This window comes from Cheilinus undulatus, linkage group 13 (genome assembly GCF_018320785.1).
Source record: "Cheilinus undulatus linkage group 13, ASM1832078v1, whole genome shotgun sequence".
Classification (NCBI taxonomy): Eukaryota; Metazoa; Chordata; class Actinopteri; order Labriformes; family Labridae; genus Cheilinus; species Cheilinus undulatus.
In genome coordinates, this window is record NC_054877.1 from 24334901 (window position 1) to 24359424 (window position 24524).

The following is a 24524-nucleotide window of genomic DNA, read 5'->3' on the forward strand; positions in this document are numbered from 1 at the left end:
GTCCACACTGGATGCTCAAACTGGTATTTGTATCCCCCATCTTCTGTACTAAGGTCAGCGATGTAAATCTCTGAGCCAAATTTGCTTTGAAGTTTGGGGAATCGTCTTTAAAAAATCCAGGAATTCACATGGAATAATAGGGTAAAATTTTGTTGGAATATTACCGCTAATTATAAAGTTTTCAGAAGGGGACTTTTTAATGTACTTCTTATCGGATGCCTGTTTTCATAGAAATGGTGGGAAATTTGGGGGAATTTGTGTTCATTTTGGAAATTTCAAAGAAATTCCTGTCAAGGTTGGTGTTTTAATTTATCAGGTCCTACTTATCCCATATAAACTACTACTACTAAAATCTAAAAATGCATTCCTGCTGAAAGTTTGGGAATCCCTAAGCCAGTTTAACTGGGAAAAAAAATTTCCATCTTTATTACTGCTTTGGTCCTGGGTATGATTCCCCCTTTGCTCAGCCATATAAAATATGAAACAGTATTACTCTTTTACCGTATTTTCCCATGTTGTCCTGCTATGCTAACCCCAGCAAGAAACTTAGACTAACTTTAGACTAACTTTGTCCACAACTGTTGAGTTTCAACTGCCCTGACATTTAGTTACTTGACAGAATGGGCAACTGCTGAAAAAAAGGGCTACCTCATCAAACTGAGGGATTTTAAAATTATTAGTTTTTTTTTTTTTGTTTGACAGGGCAAGCTATCCTACATGTCAGATTGAGACAACGGGACTGACAGATTGAGTTATCCTGTCTGAGAGAAAATGTATTATATTCTGTCATTTGGACGAGGTTTGATGGTGCATTCATCTTTTACTATCAGTAAAAGTCATGTCTGCAGATTACTTGGATGCTTCTTATTTTAGTAATTAGAATAATTCAACTTCGATGCCTCTTTTTCCTTTTCTTTCTTTTATTAATGTTACCTTTTGCCCTAGGTGTGTGTTGTTTTGCCCTGTAGAGACAGACTATCGACCAGAACAAATGGAGCTAAACACCACATCTACCTAATTTGGATGATTGTCCATGTATACTTAGGACATTTTGGAACATTTAAAGGACGTCTGCTGTTCAGTCTCGACATCTGTCCTCGTCTCACTTGTCATCCACAGTGTGCGTGTTCTTTTCAGCTATCACCCATGTCTTTTGGCTGTGAACATGATACAACCATGACCTTATTCTTGTGCTGGCTATGAGGTCAGTTGAAAGTCAAGCATGTTAGAAATCTGAGAGTATATACTGAAACTAGATGTTCTGATTAGGATTTTTCAAACTCTTGTGTTTGAAGCAGAAGAGTAATTTATATACTGTGACTGCTTTTTGCTGGTTTCCAGGTTTCACTGAAAAACATTCATGATGAGATCTGATGTGATAGACTGACTTGGTCTCAGGAAATATAGATGGACAAAGCCAAATAAAGGAAGACAAAGATGGAGTAGAGTAATATAAATCAGTTTTATTGACATTGCATTCATAAAAGATGTAAAAGTTTAGATGACTGTTTTACAGAAATTAAAAAAAGTTTGTTGTTAATTTAATGTATTTTTCCTCGTTCTCAGTGGTCTTTCAGGAGTGAAAACACAGCAGCCAGAGTAGGATGAAGCAGGGGACAGCAGTAACAGCGGATTACCCTCTGCTAGAGTTTCGGTGTGTTTAAATCAGGGTCCAGACAGCCTGCCGCTGTCACTCACTTGCATCAGGGGGGAAAGCCCACTGCAAGAGGAAGTGCCAGTAGCCAAAGATGTCACAAGTTATTTTAGTCAAGTTTTATCTCTTATTAATTTGATTGTTCAGCTTGAATGTCCTGTTTTATTTTGTCGTGTGTGTCTTTATTGCCAGTATTCCTGAGCTTAGTCTTAAGTGCTTCTGGTTTTATTTTGTAGTATACGTCCCCTTCTATTGTGTTAAGTCTTACTTCCTGTCCTTGTTTTGTTTCCCTCCAGTTTGATTACCCTCTCCAGTTTCACTTATTTGTTACCTGTGTTTGACATAATCTCTGTTTATGTCTCAGTTAAAGGCTGAAGCCTTTGGTGTGAGCATCAACGCCAGTTACATCACAGAAGTTTCAGGCTAAGCATAAGTTAGGAAAAGAAAAGATGACAAAATAAAGGCATGGAAATAAAATAAATAGAAATCAAAGACAGAGTCGGAAGTGTTATCGATCTACACTTTATGAACAAAAGCATTCAGCTGCCTGACCATTACAACAACAGAGACTGTAATGACATTGTGTCAAACACTTTAATATGGAGTTGGTTGCACTTTTACAGCTATAACAGCTTCCACTCTTCTTGGAAGGCTTTATACACAATCTTGGAGTCTGTCTGTGGGAATTAGTTCCCATTTATTCTGTAGAGAATTTATGAGGTCAGTCACTGATGATGAAAGAGAAGGTTCCATCCCAGTTCATCCCAAAAGTCCTGGATGGGGTTGAGGTCAAGGCTCTGTGTGGGCCAGTCAAGTTCTTCCACACCAAACTTATCTAACATGTTCTTGCTTTGTGCACACACAGAGCGTTGGCAATATTTATGCGCCATGGGCATTAGCAGTCGCTGATCCTGCTCTGGGATTTTTTGTCGTCTCTGACTTCATGGTTGAGTTGCTGTTGTTTCTAAACGCTTCCACTTTCTAAACAATGTCACTTAGGTGACTATGGAATATCCAGTAGGGATTAAATTTCAAGAGGCATCTTACGGCAGAGGTGGTGTCGTTCACAGTACCACACTTGAAGTCACTGAGATCTTCAGAACAACCCTTCAAATGTTTGTAAATGTAGACTGCATGGATAGGTGCAGGATTTTAGACAAATGTGGCAATGGGTCTGGTTGTAACACCTTAACTCAATAATTCAACTTCTTTTAAGTGATTCATGATTAGGACTGGTGGTCGTGTCTACATACATTTTGTCAACATTTGAAGATGAACTGATTATCACTCATAATCAGGGTTTTGTACAGGAGATAATTCAAGTGCAGCTGTAGAGGTTGCTTGCAACAAGGCTGGTGCTTTGAAACAAACAAAAAATAGGACAGGGACAGCTGATGATGCAAATACAGATTCCTTTGTAGGCCAGACTGTCCCGTTTCAGATAAAGTGGGGCCATGCCACCCTTGTCACCCTTTAAGACATGTCTATGGGGCCTGAGCAGCTGGGAAAAACTGAAAACATCGTGGCCCATGGAATTCAGTTCAGTCCTTAAGTTTAGTTAACCACTTTTAAACACACACCATATACAGTGTAATTGAATCCAACATGACAGTGCAGTTGTATTCAAAAGCTATTGTCCACAAGAAAGGTAGGTTTTCAGAAAAAGAAATTTAGAAATAATACAAGATATAGTTCAGCAGATCATTAATTCAGTACTCCTGATAGGACTCATTGGCATATAATCCCCAAAACTGCCAAAAGAAATAAGTGATATCGCAGACTATTTGCAGGACATGCAAGTGAATTCTTGAAATTATGTGAACTATGACAGAGTTGTCTCCTACTGAGTTGTGCTGAGATTTATATGACACCAATAACATAGAAGATATTGTTTTTGAAGGAATTCATAAGTTGAAGGAAAAATGCACGTGTAACACTGAAACATTGTCTGGTAAGAGGACTAAGGTCAGTTTAATCAGTGTCAAGTATTCCTTCACAAAACAAAGCAGAGTATTAGCCTAGTTTAATCGTGTAGTTTGGCTAAATTATAAGAAGACTATGGAAACAGTTAAGCCTTTGTCACAACTGGGAAAATGTGCCAAAAATGTTCAAGAGCTGTACGAGCCGTCTCAGCTGTGAGAGGTTGAGGACAAAAACTCCGGGCAAAAAATCATAAGAATAATAATGATTGTTATTATTTAATTGTTAAAAGCAATAAAGTAATTAACATGATTTCTAGTTCATGTTGTTTTGGCTCTAATGTATGTTTTTATAGGCTTATCAATATGTCAGTATATCAGTAGGCCAGGGGTGTCCAAACTTTTTCCACTAAGGGCCACATACAGAAATATAGAAGGATGGTGGGGCCATTTCATATTCCTTGCCTTATTTAAAAACAATAAAACCAATCTAATATACTCAGATATGCCAAGTTATTGAGCATGCCTAAATGGTAAACGACTGACTAGGTAAACAGACAAACATTTTCAGGATTTTGGGAGGCCGATCAGATTTCAGGAGGCCCTGTTTGGGTCTGGCCACCACTAGCTCCGCCCCTGAAATGTTACTGATAGTGTTTTTTGCCGCAGTAATCCATCAGGGAGTTATAAATCAAAATGTTGTTATGATTTTTTTTCTTTTTAAAAGATTTATTTTTGGGCCTTTTCATGCCTTTATTTGATAGAGGAAGGACAGCGGATAGACTTGGACACAGGGAAGAGAGTAGGGAGAGACATGTGGTAAAGGGCCACAGGCCAGATTCGAACCCAGGCCACCCGTGTACATGGGTAGCGCCTTAAACCACTCCACCATCTGCTGTCCCATATTGTTATGATTTTGATTGCAAGTCTGTTCACTCTGTACAGTGTTGTCCCAATACATTTTTGTCAAAATGTTTGTTTACAGAATTGAAATGGTAGCACTGCTTTGTGCTTAAACTATGAAGTTCAATACAATCAAGCATAATCTTCATTTTCAAATGTGGGGTATGTTTCATTTTATATCAAGAATTTGCAGAGGGCCAGTCAAAAAAGGACTGTAGGCCACATTTGGCCACTGGGCCAAATTTTGGACACCCCTGCAGTAGGTCAAAAGCAATTACATAAACCATTATAGTTTTAGACCTGCACAAACTTCAGAAATAACTGTTTGTATTTGCTTTTGTTTGATTTATTTAAAAAAATGGAAACTTGTCTAAATTATTGTTACTGTGCATATTGAGACTGTGGAGGCCCTTATACTTTGATACATGCTTGTCAAATTATGGGAATGCCATAACTAGAGGAAAATAGTTAAAATACAAGTATAGAATAGGTGTGCCCTATGCCATTTATTGTGGAGAGGGGCTAGGGAGAGCTCTGACTCATAAAATGTATAACAGAAAATTGAAATCAGAAAAAAACAGTACTTTTAGGCTATTGTAGTCTCGGGAAAAATATCAGAGAAAGTTTGGACTAATGACCTGAATATTTAACTAGAACACAGGCAGGGGAAAACAAGATTGGAATTAGGAAAAGGTGATTAATTGGTGTATTATTGTTGGGTTTACTAATTCCATCAAATTCGACTTATTCATGACCTGGTTCCATGAAAGTTTCCACTGAGAAAGTGAAATAGTTTTGGTAGTAAGATTCATTTAAGTCTATTGTTTTTTAAGACTGTTGTCATGTGGAGAGAGAAGGAGAGTGGAGCCCAGCAGAGGCCAGGCCAGCCTGCTCTCCTTCCCCTCCTCTCTAACAGGCCGGGGAGGCTATCTCCTATCTCCACAGTAGTTAAATGACAGGTCTATTTTAGAAAGGAGGCTGCGCCAAAGTAGGCACGTCAGCTATTTGGCATCATGAGGTAGCCGAGAAGAAAGAAAAAATAAGTCTAGTCAACCGCCCACCGCAGGAGACTGGGGGGATGTTCCAACACCCTGGATTTACAACCATTTCAAGGATATTTTAACTCAAAGACTACCATTTTTGTGGGATTTTTAAAATTATAATTGGAGTAGACTACCACCCGGAAATCTTCAGATGATTCATCGTCTGTTCTAACCGTTACCTGAGTGACTGAAGACTCAAGGTGAATAAGTTATCATGTTGACAAATTACTGTAGCAACAAGTTAAACTTTTTTAATTTAAACGGGAAATTTTGCTGAAATTAAAGATATTTTTTGAAGGTTACATGGGTAACTTATGACAGAATTTAACGGCTGTAACACCTAACGTTTACAAATAGGCCTACAACGTCGAAGTATCGTTAGCTAGCTTGGCGTCTGTAGACTTTAGCTGCCAGTCAGTTACACCAAGGTTCTGCTTAAGTTATTTTATTGTAATGAACTTGTGTGCTTGAAATTTACTTTTTTGAACAGAAAATTACAATTTGAATTTCTGCTTAATTTTTAAGACGTCATAGTGAGCGTTTAGACAATAAACATGGCAAGAAATGAACTAAGTTTCCGAAGTGGGAGCTTTATCAAACAGCTGATGCCCCTTTCGCTTCTACAAATGGCAATGGACAGAGACAGGGCCTGACAGCTGAGGTTATTTTTGGGACAGGCAGTTCAAGCGACAGAGGTGACGAAGCTGGTAAATGTCACTCTTTGAAAGGCACATATCTGCTTCTATTTGACCTTGTTACATGTGGAATTAGTTTGTTGTTTTGTTATTAGCCTGCCTTCCGTTGAATTATTATAGCCGCCTTGAAATATTGATAACTTTCTTAAGGGGAAAGACAAGAGTAGCCTATGACTAATAATACTTACTGTAACTGCCAGTCATAAATACGCCCATCTTGACTGTGGGTTTATGTCTATTTTCATAGCTGAACGTATTTATAGAGTACATTTAACAAACTGTCACCTCTCACAAAGGGTTTGATGTATTTGATTGGGTTTCTTTGTAATGTAATATGCGCTAAAGTAGAAAATACCTGACCACTTTTTTTAACATAGTAAAGTTGTAGCCTTATTTGTTTGTTCAGACGAAAAATAAATTGTTTTATACTCTACACTCACCACATGCAAATCTTTTATTAGGATTGTTATACAAACAAAAGTTTTTTAACCCTTTCGTCAATACTTTTGACAATATAAATTACTCTGGAAATGTTTACAGTGCTGATGTGGGGTAACATTTTTTCAGCACAACCTCAACTTTATGAAGTTAGGCTTTTTTTTTTTTATCTTTGACTTACTGTATTAGATATAGGGACTCCAAAAACACATAAAAAACAAAAAATACTTTTAAAGATTGTTATTTAAAAGAATATACAGTGCTTAACAAATTTATCAGACCACCCTAACCCTAACCAAAGTAAGGTTTATGCCACAGCTGCCCTAAATTAACAACACTGGTAATTACCAAAATCATTTTTTATGTTTCTGCAATGGTTAATACACCAATATGTAGAAGCTCTTTAACTGAAATGATGTGGAGAGCGCACTGAAAATGAAGAGTCCACATTAAAGCACTTCATGATGCTGGATGGTCTTTGAGACAAATATGACAGGTGGTCTAATAAATTTGTTAAGCACTGTATATATCCAAATATGATGAAGTTTTCATTTCAAGAGTTAGAAATTTGAAAACTTACATATAAAAGAAGTGAAATTATGTATACCAAGCTAAAAATTAACATTTGTACATAGAATACATAGGCTATGTATCCTGAGGTGTGTTTTGTCCACTAATCAATACCCCAGTTTAAAATGATTATTGCACTGAGATAAAGAGAGAACAAAAGACATTTTCTTTGCATTCAAAGACTGTGAGGGATTCCCAAACAGTGCAAATTAAACAAAAAGAAAAGATCTGTAAGTGAACCAAAATCAAGCTAAATATAAAAACATGCAATGATATACATATGTTTTTTTTTTTCCAATTTTACCTGTCCCACTGTAAAATAGTTCATGGAAACAATTTCAATGAGATATAAATTACAGGGACCACATTTTTACAGAATTAATGATTAGCTGATAGTAAAAATATAAGGAGCTTTTTCCTTTGAAAAGGGACATAGAATGCGGAAATTATGAAAAAAATATACACCATTCCTGTACAGTATAGACCACTGTCCCCATGTGTAAAATTATATTTTATATCAAATTCAAATATTTCCTGTTCGAGTTGATATTTTGACATGAAACCAAATCTGAAAGGAGCTTAAAAATCACACTTTGTGCACAAAGTGATTGCAATGCAACATGTGGCTTCGATTGCATGCGTTCACGTGACAAAAATTGCGCATGATGATGTCACGCTGTTGTGATAGTGGACTCCTAAGGTTTAATGTGACAACCTTTTAATGTTGAATGATTTGCTTGAGAGCCAATCTGGAACTGTAATATAGAAGTTAACTCTTCTTTGATTGCAGGTGCAAACAATGGATCCAAACTTATTTGGAGGAGTCCCCAGGTTTCTCTCCCGACCAAAGGCGTTCTCAGTGTGTGCAGGCAAGGATGCCACACTGAGCTGCACTATTGTGGGCAGCCCAACCCCACTGATCACCTGGGAAAAGGAGAAACTAAAGCTAACATCTGGGGGGCGCTTTAAGACTGTGGAGGATGGGAATGTTTACCGCCTAACCATCTATGACTTAACACTGGAGGACAGTGGCCAGTACATGTGCCGGGCCAAAAACAATGTTGGGGAAGCTTATGCTGCTGTAACCCTCAAAGTGGCCCTGCCAACAGAGATGGCTCAGAGGGCTCCTGCTTTCCTTGTTAAGCCTACCTCTTCACGTGTTGGCTTAGGAGGTGATGTTGTTTTCTTCTGCAAGGTTGTAGCTCACCCTGATGCCAACTTTGATTGGGAGAAAGATGGGCGCTACCTTGGGGAGACTAACCGCATCAAAGTTGTTTCTGACAGTGATAGCAGCACCCTGAGGATCCAAAGTGTGCGCAACCTGGACAGTGGCACCTACACCTGCAGGGTCCAGAACAGTGTTGGCCGTGCACACGCTGCAGCAGCTCTTGTTGTAGATGCTCAAGATTCTCGTCACCTGGCTGCAGACAAGAACACCTCCCTCCTTTCTCACCTACAAAAGCGTAAAGAAGAGATGAAGAAGGACATTTCCATCTACCGCACAGAGGAAGGCAGCTCCACTGTTACTTCATCCTCCACAACAAGCGTCAGAGATGGTTTGAGTCTGGAACATGAGCTGAGGGCGTCTGCCCTGGCAAAGCTGCCCAAAGGTGTGTTTACTCGTACCTGCACAGTGACTGAAGGCAAGCATGCCAAACTCAGCTGCTTTGTGACGGGTCACCCTAAACCCCACATTATCTGGAGAAAGGATGGAATGAATATCAGCGAGGGCCGCAGACATGTCATCTATGAGGACCAAGCTGAGAACTTCATCCTTAAGATCCTGTACTGCAAGCAGAGTGATAATGGTCTCTACACCTGCAATGCCACCAATATGGCTGGGCAGACCTACAGTGCTGTGTTGGTAACAGTCAAAGGTAAGGCTGCCATGTCTTATATTTATTATAATGCTTTATACATCACATACATATGTGTTAAGATGCATGTTGAAAAGAACTGGCTGGAGATAAGCTGCCATTAGAGACATTTTGGACACAGATTCAGTACCTACAGCATGCAATGACATTATGAGAGCTGCTGCACCATCTTAAAACCAATATTTACAGCTAACTCCAAATTAGGGTTAGAGAGATTGGCCAGAAAGATGCAATTATTTTCTTAATGTAAATGAATTCCACTGGGACAAAAATATTGTGTAAGTGTAAAGAGATGGACAGAGTTAATAAAAAATTGAAGTCTTTTACTGTTAATTTGTTAGCAAAGATAACAACTTTATTTACAGTTTATCCATAAATTCCGTTCACAATAAACACAAGTTAACCTTAGTGTTTAAGCTTCCAATGTTCCTTTCCTGGGCCATAAGTACTTTTTCTCTTCACTGTCACAGTTATATGCAAAACTGCTGTGTTTAAGTGTCATGCCAAGAGTAGCCACAATGTAGACATCCATCGGACCAGCAACAAACTAACAGCGACTTTTTGTCATTTAACTTACCATTTGAAGCTCTGTTATACTCTCTTGGTTGTAATAATCCAGCAAAACTGGTCCTGCTGCATCAGAAACCTTCCCCATGATCCAAATCCAGTGACAGATTTATACAACTTTACATCTATGGAGATCCATGGATTGCTTAAAATCCTCAAATAATAGAAACTTGGTAAATAGTACTAGGGACACACAATATTGGATTTTTGCCACTATCCAATTTGCCGATATTTACAATACAATTGAAACCAATACTGATACTAATACTGATATTCAAATGTAGTTTAGACCTGAAACGTCTGTCCTTAAAACACACACTTTGAAGTTTGAAGGTGTACAAATTAGCACATTTAAGCCCTCAAAACAAACTTTTAGGTTTCAGGAATGATGATAAATGAAGAAGATACTTCAGCTGATGTAGGTCGGCTGGTCCAGCCTCTAACTACACCAAACCTATTAGCCAATATTTTCAGCTGATATATGCAGATATTTAAAGGCAAAATGTTGGTTGTAAATATCAGCAGAAGTTTTCATATCTGCCAATACTGAGAATTCAATTTTAAAGCTAATATTTGCCAATACTGACATCTTACCAGTAATATTGTGCATCTCCATACAGTTCCTGTGTTTGCACTAGCCTAGTGGAGCTCCTGACATATGTAACTTCTCAAATATGATCATAGTTTGTGTTGTGCATCCTTTGGAGGGAATGAATCCTTTCCTCTACCTTGTAACACTGGGAATGTACAGATTTTAAACTCTGATGCTAATGCTACCAAGCTGTAATGGTCTACATTGGGTCATTACCATTGATTGATAAAAGATGATGATGCATAATAAACTTAGATGGTTGGATTGCTGTCCATAGGCTATAAGACTAGATAAAAGATCCAACTCAATGCCTAGGTGATTTTTTCTTTGCTTCCTGGTTGAATCATCTGGTAAGAGATTACATTCTCTGTTGATGTAATGAATTACACTTAACATTGCATAAATCATTCCATGAAATCCATGACACAATGTGTCACTGTGGAGAACATAATGTCAAAGTTACATTGGATGAAGTGCTGTCGATAGAAACAGGTTTTGGGGTTAAAGGTCTGTGATGTTTTCTGGGCTTTTCTTTTGATGCTGACTGTATCTACAGTATGTAGGTAAAGCAGCATCAAAGTGCCAGCGGCTTTTTGACACATTCAGTAATGTTTCCACAGTACAAGAGGTGGTATGTTCTTGTTTAGGAAAAGAATTTAACAAAAAAGTGACATTTAACAGAAGTTAAAGGTTTCATCAGTTTTCAAATTAATGTCCACAGCAAGTTTATTATAGTTAACTAAAACCAACTAAATAACTAAAACTAAAATTCAAAAATCATTTTAGTTAACTGAAAAAAACGAAAACTAACTAAAACTGTTTCGTGCGTGTACAAAACTACATAACTAAAATAAAATAAAAACTGAGACAAAATAAACTTAGTTTTAGTCTTTGACACAATCAGACTGACTGGGGCCTACACCAGAGTCTGGGGGAGAGTAAAATTGCCTGATCTGATTGGTTAAGACTTCACAAAGTGGTAGTTTTATGTCTGGAGTTGTATTCAAACATCATCATTACGTAAATAAAATGATAAATGAAGAGAAGCCTGTTTGAGTATGGGTTTAAAAATGTATGACACTCATTTAGCCCCTACATCTAGCTATAAAAAAACTAACACTAACACTAAAACTAATAAAAACTAAACTAAAACGAAGCATTTTTTGGGAAATTGAAACTACACTAAACTAACAAACCAGCAGTAAAAACTAATAAAAACTAAACTGAAATCGAACACAGAAAGTGAAAACGAAATAAAAATAAAAACTATCGAAAAATCCAAAGCTATTATAACCTTGGTCCACAGTAAACCTAAATCAAAAAACAACTAAAGCTGATGATTAGCAATTAATCGAGTTAAGTATTTGTGCCCAGCTCTGTTATTCTATTTCTTAATTTTTAGAAGTTCTCTATAATGTCTGCAACAGCCAGTGCAGAGACCTCAAACCAGTACCCTCTGAAGACATAAATCTTCATGGTGTATATATTTTGAAGGCTTAGTATTACTTCGCTGTAACAGCTGGCTAGACACTGAAGCTTTTTTAATAAGCACTACTCAGACTGGAAAACAGAAATTTTGCTGGACTGTTATGCATGTATCATTAATATACAGTTTGTGCTGTACTGAATATTAGAACACCAGTAAGATATGAATAGCTATGTTGTTTGAGTAACTGTCTTGAGATAAATCAGTGCCTAACTTTAAAGGAACATGTCATCGCTCATAGGAAAAAGATGGTAACACACTCTTAATCTTGCTGGCTGCATTTCTGCAAGTGTTATCCAAATCACTTAACCAAAGCCTCATTTAACACTATCAAAATGCATGCGGCTGTTCACAACAAGGTTGAATTTGGCTCACCCTCTGCTGGAGGGTGTTGTGTTGCATCTATTTTCTGCTGGTGATGAGAAGTTCACAGTTGCTAAGATGGTGCCTCACCTACTGGAGCACATTTGCACTTTGGCTACTGTGACTTCTCTTGGGAGGAAACTGAAGCATTCATGATTTATTTTTGTTGTTACACTTCATTTGGTCCTATAATGAGGGCTGAACTATGGAGGTACCAGGTTTTGCTTGAAAACTGGTGCTGCCAGAGTTGCTGTTGGGTGGTAGTTTGGTTGACCTTTTACTGTTGTGTAACTAAGTGTCAGTTTTACAGTGATTAAACAGACTACGGAATAGAGGAGATTGTGATAACATCCACTGAAGCACACAGTCACAGCAGCTCTGATGTACTTGTACAGCAACAAATATCAGAAAAACTGTTAAGGTCTTAGTTTAAACTAACCTCAACTAACCTTCTTAGTTCGCTTATAATCTAAGGGTTATTACACGGCACTCAGAGATGAAAAGTGGTGTTTTGGCAGAAAGGGCAGCAAGGTACATTCTAGACATGTAACTTATCAAAGCCTAGGACTAAATTAGAAGCCAAGGTTCACTTTAGGAGCCAAACTATATCAAGTAAGCAAGTAACCTAGTAAATATATTTGACTGCCAATCTGTAAACAGACCTCTGGTCCTGTGGGAAATATAATGAAGTTAATGCTAAAGATGTTGTAAAGGAAATTTGAAACTTTATGTTCTTTCAGTGAGTTTCTCAACCAGGTGGTGTTACCCATAACTCATAATGGAATTCTACATCTTTCAGCACTTGTAGATTTTATAGGCTGTGACTTTGCAGCAGAGCATGCACTTCATTCCTAAAGTTAAAACTGTTGGCTCAGATTCAAAGTATGGATACAGATACAGGATGAGACTATAACTGTCACTTATGCAGAGAAGCAGTTTGCTGTCTGCAGTCTCCATTGAAACAATTGGTGTAGTAAACACATTGTGACTTCAATTTTATATTAAAATCATGAAGACATCAACAATTTTCAGCAGCATGGTTTGAGCCCATTGTATTTAGTATATTTTAGCTCATTAACTTAACCCCTTAAAGCCTGATAACTCAAATAATCGCCAGAAAATTCTATTTTTTTTGGAACTGAGATGTTTATTTAACCCACTGAAATCCAAAAAAAAAAAAAAAGAAAGACTTACATGAAATTTCACACATTTTTTTTGTGTCATATTTGATGCATTAGGCATTTCTGGCAATTGATAATCCACTGGAGGGCATGTTATAATTTATCTGATTGTATTCAAAAGGTTACAAGCTTTACCTCTAAAGCATATCAAAAGTTTATGGGTTAATTTTTGTTTATTCGTAATACATGACATCATTAACAAATTTCTCTGTGGACATTAAAGGTCTTGTATTTCCCTTGGTTAATAGTGGACATCAGTGATAATTTTTGCAGCTATTTATAATTTTAGTCTCAGTCTTAGACTTTAGATGAAATGTCTTTTAGTTTTAGTCACATTTTAGTCATTCCTACCCTTTTTATTTTTAGTCTAGTTTTAGTCGAAGAAAACCCAAAAACATTTTAGTGTAGTTTTAGTCCATAAAAAGTCCTCATATTTTAGTCTTTACTTTTAATCCAACCTTTTTTTCAATTGTCTTAAACTGGTACCAAATCATGGTAGAGTATTCTATGCACTCTGCCAAACCTGGGGTCCCTTCTTTCTACAGCTGAGAGGCAAAATAGCTATAGATGCATTGTTTTTTGACAGATTTACCCACAGTTGAGAAATATCATGGATTTCGAATGTCTGATGAAAACAACATTACATTTTAGTCTAGTTTTAGTCGTCTTGACAAAAACGAAACTTACTTTTTTGTCAGTATTAGTCATTACAGATCTATTTTTGTTTTTGTCATGGAAAAAAGGCTGTTGACGAACATTTTTAGTCATAGTTGTAGTTGACAAAAATTAACAGTGGTGGATATTTGATTCAAAGAATGTGTAGTCACTTTGTAAAAAGAATAATGCCATATTTGAGCAACAGACTGACAGTTGCAATAGCCCAGCTTTACATTTCTTTGAAGTTACCTCAGTGTACTAACAGAAAGGCTGCTGTATTTGAATGAACTCAGAACACTGGGTAATTGATGATGCAATTTTGAAATTAATGCTTGATGGTAAACAAAGTAAGTACTGCAATTTGTAGTTGATAGACTGACTACTATATGGGAAATCTCTCACAATATTTTATTATCTTAATATTTTGCCCTTTTCCATTATGTCAGAGCCCAAGGTTCCATTCAGGAGGAAGCTACAAGATGTGGAAGTACAAGAGAAAGCTTCAGCTACAATGATGTGTGAAGTGCCTTTAAGTTCCACCCAGGCCAACTGGTTCATGGAGGAAACGAGGTTGGAGCAGAGCATGAAATATAACATGGAGCAGGAAGGCACTCTGCGTCGTCTCACCATACACAACGTCACTACAAATGATGACGGTGTTTATATCTGTGAGATGAAGGAGGGCAGTCGCACTGTGGCTGAGCTCACTGTTTTGGGTATGACCAACATGTTGTTCCTGCAAGCATTACTTGGCTTGTGTTGCAATATCATATTTAAGAGTATTTGTTTAGATTTTTTTATTTAAAGTACACTTGTTCTCATTATGCCAGGTAATATCACTAAGAAGCTTCCACGAAGAACAGTGGTTCCCGTCAGTGACACTGTCATCTTCTGTGTTGAACTTGAGCATCCCTGCAAAGATGCCTACTGGACCCGGAATGGCGAGAAGCTAAGGGAGGATTCCCGTATTTCCATTGCCTGCGTGCTCAGACAGTACACTCTCACAATAAGAGATTGCCAGGCAGATGACTCCGGAGAAGTGGCCTTTGTGGCTGGAGACTGCAAGACTTCCACTCGATTCTCTGTCACTGGTGAGGATGAAATTCAAATTAAGTGATTGTTGGGGTGGCTGAGAATTTGGTGATAATAGCGGGTGGTTAAAGGGATTTAAAACTGTAAAAATTTTGACTGAAATTTGTAGACTTATTCTTTTCTTGTTTAAAAAGCTGCATATGTGAAATTAAAGTTAGCTAAAGAAAATGGGATGGATTGACAAAATACCAAATAGAACAGACCTTACTCTGAAATAACCCATAGAGGACTAGTTTTATTTGTATTTGACAAAAGCAGTTTTTTTCAAAGTTAAGAAAAATCAGAAAAAGGTACTTGAATGTCAAAACAACGATGACAGTTGTAGCTGACATTTGTGATGAATGGTCTTTACAAGACAAAAATTTCCTTTAATTGTTTAGAAAACAAGTGGTCTTATTTTATAGTTTAACTGGTCTATTTTTATGTCTGTGAATTGCTCTTACTTCATACAGCATCACAGAAAGATTTTTTATTATGTTTTCTTAACTATAAGATGAACCCTAGTTAGTTTTAAAGGTAAAACTTAAGTTAATTTATCATAATCAATTTGATCTACTGCAGTCACACAGTATGCATCTGATAATGAATAACATGATTATTACTCTTTCCGTTCAAGCTGCGAGAAAGCATCCTCCTGATCCCCCAGTTGATGCAGTGGTGCAGAACAAGACTGACTCATCTATCACCCTTCAGTGGTCTCCTCCTGACAGTGACCGCCCCGTCCCTATCAAGGGCTACATTGTGGAGAGGAGGAAGGTTGGCACTCAGACATGGCAGAGGTGCACTACTGGAGAGCGCTTTGTCTCAACAGAGATCACCATCAGCAACTTTAGCGAAGAAGCCAGCTACCAATTCCGCATCTCTGCCATGAATGACTTTGGCCAGAGTCCGTACCTGGAGGTGCCTGGAAGCTTCTACCTAGGTAAGACAAATATTTATGTGACATTGTTTAGTTTTTTGATGCTGCTGTTGAATTCGAGTACTCCTTTCTCATGTTTTCTGGTTCTCCTCAGAACCCAGTGCTGAAATAAGGAAAGGCTTGATGAACAGCACAGCATTCACTGGAGAAGAGTTCTCCATCTCTGTGGAGTTGTCTGCTGTTTGCTCTGGATTCTGGTCAATAAATGGCCGCCTCCTGCGAAGTGGCGCTGACTACCTCATTACCAGATCGAAGAACACACACACTTTGGTCATCCGTGTTGTGACGATGGAGATGAATGGAGCTGAGGTCAAGTTTGTTGGTGGAGGTTCACAAAGCAGTTGTGTCATCTCTGTTAAAGGTATGTGCTCAAAAAGAGTAAAAACCAACTCACAAAATGCTTTGAATCACAGATGTAGCAACTCAGGGCTAAATCAAGTTCAGGCAACATCCAACTATAGTCTCCAGCTAGGGGTTAACGATACTAACTCATCACCCCTCCAATTCTTCATGTAAAATAAATCTGTCAAGGGTGATGAGGTTGGCACCATGATGCCAAACACAAACTATGTTTACTTCAGTAAACATTTTAATCAATTCACCATGAGTTGTTTGACTGCAATATATTTGAGTACAATTGCTTTCTGCCTTCAGTGTTGTGGATATGATTTGGACTTGTTTTTTATTCAAGTCTTTTGGTGTTGATTCATTTTGGAGAAGAAAATTACTGCCTTCTTACCTAACAACTGTTTTGTAGCTCCTCCTGTTAGGTTCATGAACAAGTCAGATCAAAACCTGGTAACATGCAGTGCCCAAGAAACTGCTCACATGACTGCTGAGGTGTCGGATTATGATACACAGGTTTGTGAACCAACATTATCTTGCAATACTCTAACCTGCCACATTTAACATTATTGTGCCTTTGATATGACTAGTATGCAAGGATGGATGATTTATAACCTCTAAAAATCTGTGTTTTTGACATTAACACCACCAGTGCTTTTTAAAATTTTCCAATTCTTGTAACTATTCCCCAGATTAGTAATCACATTTGGCTGTTTTGTTGAGTTCTTGTAATCAAAAATGATCCTGCTTAGCAATGATGGAGCATAAAAGCAGTTGTACCTTTCAACTATTCAAGTGCTATTAAACCTCTCGCTTTGTTCTGTATTGTCCATCTGTTCTATGTTTGTTTCTTTAGGTGGTATGGATGAGGAATGGACGAGAGGTGAAAATGGGAAAGAAGTATGAATACCTGATCACTGATCGTAGGAGGACTCTGGTGGTGCATAATGTTACAGAAGAAGATGTGGGCATCTATGAGTGTGTTTTAGCTGATGACAGAGTGTCCCTCCAACTCGCTCTTAAAGGTATGCACAGCTGTACAGCTCAACTTCTTTCAGGGCTATTTGTTTGGCTTGGTGAGTGGAAGAAGTACTGCCCCAGGCACATGTAATACAGACAATTTAACCCAGAGCATTTGATATGTGACACGCTCTGATAGCTGCTTGCATGTGCATTTAAATGCCAGCCATCAGTCAGAGGAAAGAGCTATCCGTCATCATTTTGTCAGACCCAGTCTTACTCTCCAATTCCAACTCATGCTCATTCAACACACGAGCTGCGGTGACACCAAAACTAAATACACACATCCCTAAAGGTGTTATAGTCAATGTCACAATTTTCCCATGTACTATTGTAATGCCCAAATAATATTAGAGGAATGTATTTGTTTCATAAAACATACAAAAAAATATTGAATGATAATTAACAAAAAGGCATGATTTCATTTCAATTTATTTTTCTCCTAAGATGAACCTGCCAAGTTTCTGAACAAAGCCAGAGGTCCCATGGGATTGACTTCTTCCCTTAAAGGAGATCTGGAGCTGAGCTGTGAAGTCTCTCCAGCCACTGCTGCTGTTACGTGGAAAAAAGATCAGGTGGAGATCACTGAGGACCAAAGAACCAGCATTGTCTCCAAAGGGACTCAAAGGAAGCTCATCATCAAGAAAGCAAAGAAGAGTGACGAGGGACATTACTCCTGTGAGACAGCAACAGACAAAGTCACATTCCAGGTCAAGATAAAAGGTAGGACTCACTCATACTTTTTTTTATTACCTGTGTAGCACATACTTGAATTTATTACCCCATTCTTTTTTTCTTCAGAAACTCAAGCTGTAGCTGCCTTCTCCAACAAGGAGTCAGTCCAGAAGGAATTGAAAGCATCTCTCTCCCAGAGAGCAACTTTGAGCTGCAATGTTTCAGACAGTAAGACAGAGGTGAAATGGTATAAAGATGGCAAGCAGCTGATATCCAGCAGGATGATATACTCGGAAGTAAAAGGCAATACTCGTCAGCTGGTGATTGAGAAGGTGGAGAAGAGCGATGCTGGAGAGTATACATGTGAAGCTGGAGGGGACAAGCTGGTCTTCAAAATAATTGTGTCAGGTAGGATTAATGAGCTTAATTAGAGATTTACACAGCTGAAACTAATTTTGACTGTCGGTTTATAGTTTGCAAATAACGACTTGAGAGGGCTCATGAAATGTAGATAAATCATGAGAACTATGTTATATCCACAAGTAAATAACACAATAATCAGTTATTTTTGCATCTATATTGTCTGAGCTGTTTGAAAAAACCTGAACAGCTGCACCTTTTACTTGTTATTATGGACTTGCTGAATGCCACACGTGAAGACAACAATGCAGACGAACTCCAGTACTTTGGCCAGTTGCCTAATCCTGAATTTTCTACTAATGAGTAATTATAACTCTTCAGCTGTTGTTATTTCTTTGGCACAGTCTAAATTCACATTGAAAGACTGCCTCAAGACTTTTTTTAAAGGCCGCTTTTTTTACACATTGGGATGTTGTTGTAAATAGCATGAACAAAATGTACCATATAAATATTCACATTGTTAAAAACTATTCCAGCAAACAATGTGACAATGAGTGATAGGTAAAACTGGTACACTACCAAAACCTTCCTGGTGAACATTTCTGTTTAGTATGCTCTTTATAAGAGGATATAATTAAGCTATTTTTGTTCAACACCTACCCAATGCACAATGACCAGTGCTGCTTCCCACTGGGTAATTTAGTACAAATTCATTGTACCATCTCTTTAGGTCTACAGAAGTTTAGTTGTTACTCATTTGGCCATCTGGCTTATCTTTATAGGTCCAACATGTAGTTCTCTATGCCATTTCAAATGTCCAAAGCAAGGTTTAAAGATGGTCTTCCCTGAAAGAGTAAATATGCCCAAGACTTTCTAAGCTAGATGTCTCAATATCTTTCAGTGATTCTTGTCTATTAACAGTGCTGATCACAACACTGTATCTCTCATGAATGTTTCTCACAGAGGCCCAGTCAGCTTTCTATAACAGCGAGTCGGTCCAGAAGGAGGTGAAGGCCACTCTCTCCCAGAAAGCAACTCTCAGCTGTGAGGTTGCTGATACCAAGACAGAAGTGAAATGGTACAAGGATGGCAAAATGGTCTCTACAAGTAAGACCATTCATACTGAGACGAAAGGCAAGAGTCGCCAGCTGGTGATCGACAACGTAGAGAAAAAAGATGCTGGGGAATACATCTGTGAGGCCGGGACGGAGAGGCTGGCTTTCAGGATGAATGTGACAGGTAAGAGAGAGAGAAGGGAAAAAAATTGATTCTTGTTAATGAGTTCTTCTTAATAAATTGCATGTAATATTTTCTCCTGTATAACCTTTTCTATCAGAGGCCCAGTCAGCTTTCTACAACAAGGAATCAATCAAGAAGGAGGTGAAAACCACTCTCTCCCAGAAAGCCACTCTCAGCTGTGAGGTTGCTGATACCAAGACAGAAGTGAAATGGTACAAGGATGGCAAGCTACTTACTTCCAGTAAGACCATTCATACTGAGTCAAAAGGCAAGAGTCGCCAGCTGGTGATCGACAGTGTGGAAAAGAAGGATGCTGGAGAATACATCTGTGAGGCGGGGACTGAGAAGCTGGCTTTTAAAATACATGTTGAAGGTAAGTAAATAAAAGATGTTTGACAACAGCCCATGCAAGATCAGGTCCTACCTATTAGGCCTGCTTGACCATAGCAGAAAACTAGGTTATGATTGTCTTAATCGATAATGAGAATTACTGTACATCCATTGCATAGGATATATTTCAAATCAATCTGAAAAAATACAAAAATCTCTGTTTGAGAAAGGCAGAACCTTTAAAAAACATATCTTGTGGTGATTAGATGAAGGTTGTATCACATCTGTATCACATTGGTTTAATGATCTTAAACACTCTTAACAAGTTAACATTCTGAACACTTTTAACAACAAGAAAAGCATGAAAATAAAACCATAAAAAATAGAAATATCTGTAGATGCATATTAAAAAGATTAAAAAACCCCACGAAACCAGTGCAACACTGCATCTGGCACTGTGGTTTAGTTTTAATTGTTTTGTTTCATGAAAAGGCAAAATTGTAATCTAAACTGAAACTCGATTTGCTGCCTCCACAACTACCTATTGCCACACGACAGTCTGGCCACAGACCATTTACCTGGAATACTGTATATCGTACAACTGAAATACACACTAAAACATTAGAAACAAAATCAGATTTAACATCTGTTTAGGGTTAAGGCAAGGGTTAAGGTAAGGATTAGGATACCAAAAGTTAAAAGTCAAAACCTGACGTAAAAAAACCTAATTACAAAATATTTAATAAATCCAAGTAAACATCCTGCTTACTGGAAAAACCTTGTCCTACATGAAAACATTCTAACTCAGTAGCTTAAGTAGCCCTGTTAGTATTCATATGTAGATGAAGGAGCCACATAGCTAGCGTTTGCTAACTATTGCTGCTAAAACTACCTTAGCTGTAGATAACTGAGCAATGTAGCTAAATGAGCTACAGAGGTAATGGAGCTGCATATCTAACAGAGCCACGCAGCTAACATAGCTAAAGCTAAACTTACAAAGGAACTATGTAAACTATTTAGATGCGTAATCTATGTAGCTACAGTAGCTTTAGCTACGCTCGCTAAATCTTACATTGTTAAAGCTAACTTATTTATCCTGGCTAATGTAATAATGCTATTTACATAGTCATTGTAGCTATGTTGGCTTTAGCTGAAGCTAATGAAGCTAAATCAAGCGACTGTTGGTGTAACTGCTTCTACAAGGGGTCTGTACGTAAGACTTTGTTTATGAATAAAGATGAAGTTAGAAAAATAATCTTAAACTTGACAGAAGTTGCTGCACTTCCTTTCTGAATTATACTATATCTAAGATGGACAGATTTTAGAAATGGTCACCAGAAATGTGTGGTATCCCGCTCGCAGACTACTCTCCCGATTGGTGTTACTTGTTGATAGATAAGCTTATCTCACATTTACTATCATTTTAAGGCCATACTTAATACATTATAAACCCTTGAAGCATTTGAGTTAGAGCTTATATTTAATTACTTTTGCAAACAAACAAAAAAGTAGTTGTGTGAAACTTGTGGATACTTTGTGTTTTCCCCTTGTCTGTGTGATCTTTTGTGAATGTAATGTTACCATAAACGTCGGCTGAGTTATTGTTTGCTTTGGGTATAAATACTTTACATGCTTTGCTCACATGTCTCTGGTGCTGCACTGGTTGCGATTCTTTAGGATGCTATGAGATGTTAACTGAAACTGGGTTTGTTCCTTGTTTTATGTGGACTTCTGGGCGTCATTCATTGAATTCTTGTTGCATTTGTTTGCCGAGGCAGGTTTTTTGTCATCTTTTGGTTGTTGTCCATTACTGGTCAGAGTTTGGTCAGCTTTTTTTATTACAGAATTACTGTCGTAAGTGTGGAGTGACTCTCATTGTGGCTGCAAAGAGTGATGCTGTGTACCCCTCTGTTGGACTTGCTTTTATGTAGCTTGTTTCTCTGTGCAGTGCTTTTCTGAGCTTTGATTGTATTTGTCCTACACGTTGTTTGTACTATGGAGCCCTTTTATGTTTGGGTAATTGCTATGCCTTCACTACAATTCTTTACAGCCCCCTCTACTGAAGTCCAGGCTAAATCATCATTCCTCAACAAAGAGTCTGTCCAGAAGGAGGTGACAGCAACTCTCTCACAGAGAGCCATGATGAGCTGTGAGGTAGCTGATAGCAAGACAAATGTGAAATGGTACAAGGATGGCAAACTGTTGAGTCCCAGCAGGACAATTCACATGGAATCAAAGGGGAAGATACGCCAGCTGGTGATTGACAGTGTGGAGAAGAAAGATGCTGGAGAATACATCTGTGAAGTTGGATTGGAAAAATTGGCAATTAAAGTACAGGTGACAGGTATGAGGAATAAAATTGAAGACTGCTTTTTGTGCTTATTTTGTTGAAGTTCAGATGTCTATCTGCTTGACTGTATGTTATGGATAGTGTAAAGTACAGCAGCTTCATTGGAAGAATTTTGTTCTTGGTTTTGCTGACTTATGGTAACAGGATATATTGGGAATCTAAAAATTTTGGTTTCACAGATAATTGCTTTGTTAATTGTGCAGTTTTTAAGTTGCAGTTTGCACATGTGGCTACTCAACACAGTTAGATTTTTCTGGCTGTGCATTTGCAATACAAATGTGTTTGATCACTTCAGATATTTTGATGCTGTTGATTATACTCTTTTTTTTACCTGGCTTTTGTCCTATCAAAACATGAGTTTTTCATGTGTATACTAGTAGTAAGAGGATAACGGAAGGTGATGCTGGGATATTCTCCATGATCATTTTTGCAGAAGGCCAAGCTAAGTCAGCTGTCTCTAAAAAGGAAACAGTACAAATGGAGGTGAAAGCCACTCTCTCCCAAAAAGCAACTCTGAGTTGGGAGGTATCTGATTCTAAATCAGAGGTGAAATGGTTTAAGGATGGCAAGCTGCTCACTACCAGTAAGGCTATCCATGCAGAGTCTAAAGGCAAGAATCGACAACTGGTGATTGAAAGTGTGGAGAAGAAGGATGCGGGACAATACGTCTGTGAGGCTGGGACTGAGACATCAGCTTTTAAGATACAGGTGGCAGGTAGGAGGCCGGTGCCAGCGTAAAAAGGATCATGTGTGTTTTTTCCTGGGGGTTATCTGTGATTTCAATGGAGCGTTTAGTCTTTTGATAATGGCTAATCATGGTTTTGGTTGTGCTTTTTCCTTTTTTATTGATATGTTTTTATTATTTTTAATAAAAATTTTCATTTCCTCTGCAGAAACTCCAGCAGGCTTTTCTAACAAGGAGTCTGTCCAGAAGGAGGTGAAAGCCACTCTCTCCCAGAAAGCAACTCTCAGCTGTGAGGTTGCTGATACCAAGACAGAAGTGAAGTGGTACAAGGATGGCAAGCTGCTCACTTCTAGCAAAGCGGTCCACATGGAGTCAAAGGGCAAGACTCGTGAACTGGTCATTGAAAAAATGGAGAAAAAAGACGCTGGAGAGTACACATGTGAGGCTGGGTCAGAGAAGCTTGGATTCAAGCTGCAGATGACCGGTAAAGCAAAAGCATATTTTTGATATAATTTCATCTACTTAGATTGTGATTATCTCTATAAAATATTAAAAGAAATCTTAATTTATCTTAGATACAGCTGTCAAATTCCAGAAGAAACATGTCAAAGACACATGCGTCGTACAAGCAAGTGAAAACATTGTTTTGACCACTGAGCTGACCTCAGAGAGTGGAAGTGTAAAGTGGTTTAGAGACGGTGTGGAGCTCAAAGAGGGAAGCAAGTATGAAATGAAGAAAGATGGCCTTTGTCGTACTCTGATAGTGAAATCCTCTGAATCCAAAGACAGTGGATTGTACTCCTGTCAAACCGCTGAAGACAAACTGGAGTTTAAAGTTCAAGTTAAAGGCAAGCAATAAAAATGATTCCAACACTTTGTGGCCTAAATGCCTTGTTCCTCAGATGTTTTAATCTACCATATAAATATTTTTTCTTCAGATTCAGCTTTGAAGGTTGTCGTCCCTTTAAAACCTGCTGCAGTAGAGTTGGGCGGTACACTCAGCCTGGTGTGTGAACTAAACCAAGCCTCAGGGGATGTTGTCTGGCGGTGCAGCGGTCGTGAGATTAAACCTGGAGGCAGACACAGTATCAGGACAGATGGGGCTAAGCGGATTCTCACTGTGACTGGCATGACTAAAGAAGATGAAGGAGAATACAGCTGTGAATGCAGAAATGACAAAACCTCTGCTAAAATCACCTCAAAAGGTTAATTACATGATGAAAGTAAAGAAATCATAGAAACCCTCTGTGTTAGATTGGTTTACTTTATTTGATATTGCTTCTTTTTCTTTCAGCACCCAGGCTAGTGAGGCTGACCACTAAGCTGAACAATGTGGCTGCAACAGAGGGAAAAGATGCCATCTTCAAGTGCACAGTCAACCCTGCTGATGCCATTGTTAAATGGTTCCACAACAGTTTACCTATCATTGCAGGGCCAAAGTATAAAATTGAGCAAGGCGGTGGCAGTCACTCACTCACCATCACCTCTGTTACCCAAAAAGATGCTGGAGAGATCAGCATCGACGCAGAAGGCAAAAGCTGCCAAGCTACCTTACAAGTGCAGC

At 38.2% G+C, this 24524-nt stretch overlaps 1 protein-coding gene across 34 annotated transcripts in view; it reads left to right on the top strand.

Moving 5' to 3' along the window:
- The first annotated feature begins 5537 nt into the window (after positions 1-5537).
- The window catches only part of obscnb (obscurin, cytoskeletal calmodulin and titin-interacting RhoGEF b), a 73077-nt gene continuing 54090 nt past the window's right edge, over positions 5538-24524 (top strand). For 31 of the 34 annotated variants that reach the window (XM_041802887.1, XM_041802897.1, XM_041802904.1 and 28 more), the window contains exons 1-18: positions 5538-5719; positions 8013-9099; positions 14392-14661; positions 14776-15036; positions 15654-15959; positions 16051-16317; positions 16714-16817; positions 17158-17326; positions 17769-18044; positions 18123-18404; positions 19320-19595; positions 19693-19968; positions 21976-22269; positions 22709-22990; positions 23169-23444; positions 23536-23808; positions 23899-24165; positions 24255-24524. In XM_041802887.1, coding sequence (XP_041658821.1) covers positions 8022-9099; positions 14392-14661; positions 14776-15036; positions 15654-15959; positions 16051-16317; positions 16714-16817; positions 17158-17326; positions 17769-18044; positions 18123-18404; positions 19320-19595; positions 19693-19968; positions 21976-22269; positions 22709-22990; positions 23169-23444; positions 23536-23808; positions 23899-24165; positions 24255-24524 — 5227 coding nt within the window. In that variant the 5' untranslated portion in view covers positions 5538-5719; positions 8013-8021. Of the gene's footprint in view, positions 5720-6205; positions 6227-8012; positions 9100-14391; positions 14662-14775; positions 15037-15653; positions 15960-16050; positions 16318-16713; positions 16818-17157; positions 17327-17768; positions 18045-18122; positions 18405-19319; positions 19596-19692; positions 19969-21975; positions 22270-22708; positions 22991-23168; positions 23445-23535; positions 23809-23898; positions 24166-24254 lie in introns of those variants that run through there. The other 3 variants (XM_041802888.1, XM_041802899.1, XM_041802907.1) reach the window with 3 other exon arrangements.